The sequence below is a fragment of the Pecten maximus genome, chromosome 15 (genome assembly GCF_902652985.1).
Source record: "Pecten maximus chromosome 15, xPecMax1.1, whole genome shotgun sequence".
Classification (NCBI taxonomy): domain Eukaryota; kingdom Metazoa; phylum Mollusca; class Bivalvia; order Pectinida; family Pectinidae; genus Pecten; species Pecten maximus.
Window position 1 is genome coordinate 1,023,543 of NC_047029.1, and position 9,889 is coordinate 1,033,431.

A 9,889-nucleotide genomic window follows, 5' to 3' on the forward strand; every position below is an offset into this window, starting at 1 on the left:
GCAAAAAGTATTATTTTCTTCTACGAAAATGGTCCCAACCGGCTTTCGTAGTAACTGATTCTTATCATATTGTATTACCGATGGGAGCTACTAAAACTACATCATTATGTATAGATTCTTGTTCCCAACACCAGTGACGTCATACCTGTATAGTATAACTGTAACGTCCGCTCTCCATGAACACGGGACGTGAAAGTTCTTTTTGGGATGGTTGTGGTGTGATAAACATAATTCAACACTGGATATAAAGTTTACTTATATTTATTAATCCACAGGAAAATCCCGAAGGTACAATACAATCCAATGAAGTTTCATCCATCTTCCACACTATCGCCGGCGCATTCACACTTAACAGTTCACACACATTTAAACAAAACTAAGTCCTCACATCCTAAATATGTACATCCAAACGGCACTAAGTCCGTTTAGACTGAAAGCTGCTGGAGAACTCCTTATGCAAAACGCGCAAGTCTTTTTATATCCCCTGAGAGTTAATTAATATGTATTATTTGAGGATATGGTCAATTGACCAATCCTGACCTTTAACCCGAAATATGGGCGTATCTAAACCTCTGTCTCGTCATTTCCAAATATAGCCCTAGGCACTGACCGCTGGTCCCACGGACCGTGTGCAACCTACTAACGACTGACTTTCAGGTGATATAGAATGAAGGGTGTAAACCTAAAACGGGTTAATTAGCTACTGATCTAAGGGAAGCAACTCGAATAGATTTGGCTGACTATAGCGTATAGCTTTAACTACTCTAGGTAACTTTGAACACATAATATATAAAACTTGTCTATTTCCTAGTTCACTACAAAACCCCCTTCTTTCGAAGAGTTTGTGTCCCCACAAACGTCATACATAGTTAATAGTTTTCGTAACAAAAGCAATCTATCTATTCTAACGTGAAAACATAAAACATATTAAAATACCATTTTGCGTTTGCATTAACAAAACTTTTCTTACGACATGTACGAGTCTAAACTTCAATGTCAAATATTATTTCCTGACATTCTACACTATTTTAAAACGTTTTGGCACTAAAAACATTAAACGCACCAAATATTACGTACTTCTTTGCGTAATAAAAATAATGTTTACAAGCCTATAGCTAACATCGATCGCTTACGAGCTCCTGGCGGCTATATATCCGCAAAGTTCAAACAAACATCGTAAAATTAATCTCTACCAAAATATTAACATACATTTTACTATTTTACCGTAACGTTTCAAAAATGTACCTAGTCTACAAAAACATACAACAACTCGTACTCTCCGTACATCTCTATCACACGTTATACCCCTGCACACATAAAACGTCATCAGACTGTTTATAAATTCTCCATTTTACATCGATATCCTACCTATTTGGCTACACGGACACAATCGAATATCATTTTTCAAGTATATTTCTGATATGAAATAACAAATATATGTATGGTTTAGTTGTAACGTCCTAACCCCCAAGTATACGTATCCACTAATACGATATACTACAATATTGAGATAAAATCCACCCATAACCCTTAATTTGAGTTACATCTAAGATAGAAATCTAACATTGGAGGCAATACTCACAACTATAATATTAATGAACATGCTATTCGTACATTACCTTTGACACAGTGAAATAAATTCCAAAAATTCACATGTATAAATGTGATCCACGGAAACAATAACTAATAATCACAGTTAGTGCGTTTGTCCTAAATAATATATCCATCGGAAATTACTTTAAGTCACTTTTTGATATCACAAAGTTCAGCTACACTCTCTGCATCACTTGTATTAAATTATGCTGTCACTGTAAAGTATCCACGCACGTATGGTCCTTTGGTAGTTCTGCATAATTCAGTCCATTTAAAAGTTACTAATCCAAAAGTAACCAATTTCCGTATTTCACTAAATGTTCTAATCCAAGTCGAAAGTTTGAATTAATATCACAGTTCAAACATCAGATCAAAGTATCAACGTTTAAATCCCTTGATAATTTTGCACCGTTCCTATTAAAAAGTTAATAATCCTTTAAAAGTCCTGAATGTTCGCGATTCACAAAACTTTATTCTTTCTCTGGTAATGATCCAAAACCAGAGTTCAACGAACATCACTTTTTGAATTAGATAAGTTCAGTCAGTGAGTCACTTCACAAAGTTGAAATCTTTACCGATTCAAAACAAAATTCATTCTTCATCCCCCCAGGGGCCTGCGTCCATATAGGGCAATAATTATGTCGATGATAACTACGTAATCCAATCTTCATCCCTATTTGGCATGATTTCGTAAGTCCTTTGAAGTTTAAAACTGAGGTCTCTAAGTTTCGATGGCTCGCCCAGTTCGCGTTGTCCTGACAACGAGGGGTGTCCACTTCTGGTCAGTCGTTGGACCTGGCGAGTCCAAACGCTTAGGTAAATTATTGGTAGGGGGTGGAAGCTCCCGCTGTGCTGGGGTCGGTCGCGCTGTCCCCAGTACGTGTACCTCCGTAAGGCTGTGTATTACAACTGGCTCTGATCTTCCGGAGTAACGAATTCTAAATAACACATCACTAAGCCGTGCGACTACTGTCCACGGTCCGGTCCAATCACGGGCTAACTTAGCCTTAGTTCCCACTATTATTTATTGTTGGAATCTGCGTATTTTATCTCCAATATCATAACACATTTTGGTCATGAATATAGCAACCGTTTTCCGTGCCGTACTGAATGATTGGTAAACTTTGTGAACACGTTTACCGAGTTAATTCGAATAATTGCTAATGCACTGAGTTCGAATTGAATATTGTTTCCATGATATGTCCTTTGAAAAACATTAATTTTCACGTATCTTGATGTAAATCCAGAGTTTACAATTAAATGTAACAAAGTTACTAGCATCCGTGTCAAGAATATAAATTCCACTTTCCAAGCTTGGATATCCGAGAATCGGAGCAGATATGTCGTTATTCCAGTTCGTTGAATGCGAACATACACTGAGCATTCCTTAGTCCATAATTTGACCACTTAAACACCTTTTTCTGGCGAGGTCACGCAGACATTTCGCTATTAGTGCGAAACCGAACATGAATTTCCGATAATTTGACGCAAGTCCGAGATCTAACGCTCTATAGCTGTAACTCGGTAAAATACAAAACTGGAGCAACATCGCTTCAACTGCCGCGATTTTCGAAGGATTTCCAATGCTATCCTGAGAAACCACCTGTCCTAGGATCTAAACTTCATTGTACAAGAAGTTGCATTATTCGCCTTAAATTTCACGCGATATCAAGGCTACCAAACAGCGGTCAAACTATACCAAAACTGTTTAAAATCCTTCGCGTACACAATTATTGTCCAGATGAAGCACCATATATATATATAGTATTATATGCACTAGCTTCCACTTAGCGCCTACTCCGTCCTGGAACACATGATTGGCACTATTCAAAGTCCAAAATCATCTACATGTACAAATATCATCCTCACTAGCTGAGACGTAACGAACGCGGACTTGGCTCAATCTGACATCGATGAAAAGAGTCAAATTAACAAATACAAGCGAATTAAACCACAGCTCCACTGAATGCGACCAAATATCATCTATACGACCAAATACGTGTAGGATACACATCATCTGCTATGTTAACACATATTCTCCAGGAATTCTTCATTTTCTATACCAAAACCACGAGCTAAAACTTGTCTCTTCAATTCCACATTTTCACAATTTCTGAATAATGCACATTTCTCTATGACATAAGTAGTTTCAAATCGCGTGCGAAACGGTACTAACACAGGGCGTTCTTCTGGTGTTACATTGTATTCGATGATACGCCAAAAGATGTTTCCATCATGGAATTACTCCTGGCCCCAGAGTCTAATTTCCAATTAAGTTAACGGCTATTTTGCTATCAACTTCCTATCCGCGTTGCTTTGGACATCACGAATTTAGCTTTCACATCTTCCTGTCTGCGACTTTGCGCGGAAGATTTTAAACTTTTCCACTTTCTCCCAATGTCTGTTTTAGCACCACCGTTCGCTTTCCCCGTATGGTCGACCCCATCAACCTCACTGTCTTAGGTCCAGAAATTGGCGATACTTGACTTTGGTTATTCCCTGATTTGAGCCTTCCCGAATCTAGGACTGGCACACGATACACTGATCAAGTTCCTGCTCATTTTACTGCTTATTCTGAGAGTTGTCACAATCTATGAACGATCATAGTTTCCTAAATGGTCAAAACCATGTTTTTAAAATGCTTAATCATTTTATTTAGCAATTCGAAAGTTCTTTGACACCGTCATAGCTTTTATAACCGTTATTCGACAATATTTCGATGATTTTTAAATGTACTCACGGTTCATTGGATAAAATTTCCAATACATGTCCTGTATATATCCTGTATATAATCCCGGAAAATTGTCGGATTTTAACTTCCAAGTAGCGAAAATATTCACTTTTAATTTCCTAAATACTTCTCCGTTAGGCACTATCAACGCGAGAAAACACAATGAGTTAACTTCCATAGTAACTCGGAAACCACTAGAAAAATCCTCAGCTTCCCGATGGTAAATATCCTCCGAAAATCCCAGACCTATGTCCTGCATCATATCCGCGTAAATAGATTTCTCAATATAACTTCAATATAATAGAGAACACAACTGCTAAACACACAGTCAAAACGTTCCATTACTCAACATTTCTTTGTGAAACACACAACTATATGATGTGGGTAGCGGAGATAAATCCACAAGCTCGAGGCAAGCACTTCTAGGGTTAAAATCCATTTCCGAACAAAGTTTCCGAATATATGCCGTTCCTTTGTAAATTAAGAGTAACGGACTTAAAACACACAGTTTTCGTGCTCTCGATAGCACTACAGGATTTGACGAGTTGTATGAATCCAATCGTACCAAACTCCGTCGAACGAAAGACATCACAGTTTTTCGTAGAATTCAAACATCCATAGTGTTAGTAACAGTTTATCACAACCACATTTTAAAACCATCCCACCGCTGCTGCCACCAATTGTAACGTCCGCTCTCTATGAACACGGGACGTGAAAGTTCTTTTTGGGATGGTTGTGGTGTGATAAACATAATTCAACACTGGATATAAAGTTTACTTATATTATTAATCCACAGGAAAATCCCGAAGGTACAATACAATCCAATGAAGTTTCATCCATCTTCCACACTATCGCCGTCGCATTCACACTTAACAGTTCACACACATTTAAACAAAACTAAGTCCTCACATCCTAAATATGTACATCCAAACGGCACTAAGTCCGTTTAGACTGAAAGCTGCTGGAGAACTCCTTATGCTTGATTGATTGATTGATTGATGGGGCTTAACTTATGCAAAACGCGCAAGTCTTTTTATATCCCCTGAGAGTTAATTAATATGTATTATTTGAGGATATGGTCAATTGACCAATCCTGACCTTTAACCCGAAATATGGGCGTATCTAAACCTCTATCTCGTCATTTCCAAATATAGCCCTAGGCACTGACCACTGGTCCCACGGACCGTGTGCAACCTACTAACGACTGACTTTCAGGTGATATAGAATGAAGGGTGTAAACCTAAAACGGGTTAATTAGCTACTGATCTAAGGGAAGCAACTCGAATAGATTTGGCTGACTATAGCGTATAGCTTTAACTACTCTAGGTAACTTTGAACACATAATATATAAAACTTGTCTATTTCCTAGTTCACTACATAACATCTTTTGTTATTTTGAGTCCATGCTATCCAACACTGCCCTGAAAACATCATTATTACATAATCAGACTAGACTACTTCGTGTGTGAGGTAAAAATATACGGCCAGAATTACACAAATAAAGACAACTTACTGTATGATGTATATCTACATATGTAAGGAATCTCCAAGTAAATCATATGTGACATGAATCACCCCTGAAAAACATTGAAAAACTGTGATGCGGATGACAGCTCAGAGGTTCGACGAAGTTCATTGACTTCGAGGGGTGTTTTTGGTGACCCAGAGAGCACGGTCACTTTATTTGTACAACAGAAATATACACACGTACATTTTTTTATTGAAGTCAATGAACTCTCCCTTCAATACGTAAACCTTTAAAAAGTTAAAAAAAACCAGCCGAATTACTGATGAATCCTGAAGGATCAAACAGCCGTACGATGTCCCTAGTATTACTGATGAATCCTGAAGGATCAAACAGCCGTACGATGTCCCTAGTATTACTGATGAATCCTGAAGGATCAAACAGCCGTACGATGTCCCTAGTATTACTGATGAATCCTGAAGGACCAAACAGCCGTACGATGTCCCTAGTATTACTGATGAATCCTGAAGGACCAAACAGCCGTACGATGTCCCTAGTATTACTGATGAATCCTGAAGGATCAAACAGCCGTACGATGTCCCTAGTATTACTGATGAATCCTGAAGGATCAAACAGCCGTACGATGTCCCTAGTATTACTGATGAATCCTGAAGGACCAAACAGGGGTACGATGTCCCTAGTATTACTGATGAATCCTGAAGGATCAAACAGCCGTACGATGTCCCTAGTATTACTGATGAATCCTGAAGGATCAAACAGCCGTACGATGTCCCTAGTATTACTGATGAATCCTGAAGGATCAAACAGCCGTACGATGTCCCTAGTATTACTGATGAATCCTGAAGGACCAAACAGGGATATGTTGCCCCTTCATACACATGCAATACTACTTTTCTTTCAAAACACATATAATGTAGAAATAAATCTTTATAAATCAACATTTGAATTTGTAAAATGTGATCAAATCAAAGTTAATTGTGAAGTTTTCTTTGCGCAGTTTATAAATATGGCCTGTTTTATCACTCTGTAACGTCCTTGAATGACCTTGTTGTGTTGAGATGACGTAATGTAACAACAGAATTAAAAAACGCTGAAAACCAATTTTTAATGTACACAATCTATTCATATCAACACCGTGTTTCAAAATGATTTCGACAAAACCAGACGACGTGTAGGTATTAACTGTGATTGAAAGGAGTTCCAATTCAGTTAACACACAGTGAGGTAACGAAGCCCATATCGACAGTCTATAAACACAGGTACCACAAACACAAGGGACCCAGATAACTAAACACGTCCAAGTAATGAGGTATGAGGTGATGTGTGGGAAGATCACACAGAACAGAGATCAGGGGACCATCACACGGAACGGAGATCACAACCAGATCACACGGAACGGAAATCAGGACACCATCACACGGAACGGAGATCAGGACACCATCACACGGAACGGAGATCACGACCCAATCACACGGAACGGAGATCAGGACACCATAACACGGAACGGAGATCAGGACACCATCACACGGAACGGAGAACAGGACACCATTACACGGAACGGAGATCAGGACACCATCACACGGAACGGAGATAACGACCAGATCACACGGAACGGAGAACAGGACACCATTACACGGAACGGAGATCAGGACACCATCACACGGAACGGAGATCAGGACACCATCACACGGAACGGAGATCACGACCCAATCACACGGAACGGAGATCAGGACACCATCACACGGAACGGAGATCACGACCAGATCACACGGAACGGAGATCAGGACACCATCACACGGAACGGAGATCAGGACACCATTACACGGAACGGAGATCAGGACACCATCACACGGAACGGAGATCAGGACACCATCACACGGAACGGAGATCACGACCAGATCACACGGAACGGAGATCAGGACACCATCACACGGAACGGAGAACAGGACACCATCACACGGAACGGAGATCAGGACGCCATCACACGGAACGGAAATCAGGACACCATCACACGGAACGGAGATCAGGACACCATCACACCGAACGGAAATCAGGACACCATCACATGGAACGGAGATCACGACCAGATCACACGGAACGGAGGTCACGACAAGAGATCACGGAACGGACATCACGACAAGAGATCACGGAACGGACATCACGACCAGATCACACGGAACGGAGGTCACGACCAGATCACATGGAACGGAGATCACGATTTTTCGGGGTTTAGAGGGTTTTGCGTATGTTTACACTATTGCAAAACCTCACGACCACATCACACGGAACGGAGGTCACGATTTTTCGGGGTTTAGAGGGTTTTGCGTATGTTTACACTATTGCAAAACCTCACGACCACATCACACGGAACGAAAATCACGAGCTTCCTTTGGTGTCCTTGTTGTGTCCTTGGGTGACACACTTTACCACAAATACTCTGGAAAGCGATCGACATACATCCGGGGTATTGTTAAGTGAGGTAGCTACTATCTACTACGAGGATTCTGTTTGTTAACATGATGATAGATCACGCAGCAAGAAGCCATAGATTCGTAATCGCCTTCAGGTGAACTCATTATCATGATAAACATGTCATGGAGAGTGTTTTATTAGTTAATACACCCATGAACAATCTAATCTAAGATTCAACTATGGCTATGTAATGAGGTAAAAATGCTTTACGACGTCACAGTTTAGGTGCGTTTTTTTTGTAACGTCATAAAGGATCGCCTACCTAATTAATATAGAGTCATGTAAAATGAAACACTAAATATCAGTATTTTTATAAATTTACCATTTTTGAACAAAATTAAACCATCGAATGTTAACAAACAAGGAGAAAGACAGAAAAAAAATAGCTACGTCACATTCAATCGGAAACCATTTACAACTTCCGGAAGTGTGACCATGTCTGGTACCACCTGCGCCCCCTACCGTGATTTCGCCTTTCCAGTAACCTGTAATTTGAGGTCTGGTCACCTTGTAGTAGCTGGTGGCTATTCGAGGCTCATGCCGACTCATACCTAAAGGACACGGGCACGATCATGACAAGACATGTCGTGATCTCACTTTCCTGACGCAATTTTCCTCGGATAGATATTACTATCCTTAATTTCTTATGTATAGTATAAGGTTAAATATCGTGATATCTGTCTCTACCCAACCTACAAATACCAGTATCCAATCTTAACTGCCCCCACCCCCAACCCCAATACGACTCCTTTCCCCCCCCCCCTTTGACTGCTGTTTCTCCACCCCCACCCCATTTGACTACTGTTTCTCCACCCCCACCCCATTTGACTACTGTTTCTCCACCCCCACCCCATTTGACTACTGTTTCTCCTCCCCACCCCATTTGACTACTGTTTCTCCACCCCCACCCCATTTGACTACTGTTTCTCCTCCCCACCCCATTTGACTACTGTTTCTCCACCCCCACCCCATTTGACTACTGTTTCTCCACCCCCACCCCATTTGACTACTGTTTCTCCACCCCCACCCCATTTGACTACTGTTTCTCCACCCCCACCCCATTTGACTGCTGTTTCTCCACCCCCACCCCATTTGACTACTGTTTCTCCACCCCCACCCCATTTGACTACTGTTTCTCCACCCCCACCCCATTTGACTACTGTTTCTCCACCCCCACCCCATTTGACTACTGTTTCTCCACCCCCACCCCATTTGACTGCTGTTTCTCCTCCCCACCCCATTTGACTGCTGTTTCTCCTCCCCACCCCATTTGACTGCTGTTTCTCCACCCCCACCCCATTTGACTGCTGTTTCTCCTCCCCACCCCATTTGACTGCTGTTTCTCCACCCCCATCCCCGTCCCTACACGACTCCTGTTCCCCTCCCATTTGACTCCTGTTTCTCCACCCCACCCCCATTTGACACCTGTTTCTCCACCCCACCCCCATACGACTTCTGATTCTCCACCCCACCTCAGACAACTCCTATTTATTAGGATACACACTATTCCCCTCAAACATTTCAAGTGTTTGATAGAATCGGTATATAAAATCCCTATGTTACCAACGATGTACCATACAACGAATGGGGAAAGTTTTGTGTTTACC

General features: G+C 41.0%; 1 protein-coding gene across 1 annotated transcript; it reads right to left on the reverse strand.

The window, feature by feature from the left end:
- Nucleotides 1–9,199: 9,199 nt before the first annotated feature.
- LOC117344071 (transcription elongation factor SPT5-like) lies at nt 9,200–9,670 on the reverse strand. The gene has a single exon (XM_033906722.1). The coding sequence runs from the start codon at nt 9,668–9,670 to the stop codon at nt 9,200–9,202; it is 471 nt and encodes a 156-aa protein (XP_033762613.1).
- Nucleotides 9,671–9,889: the final 219 nt, after the last annotated feature.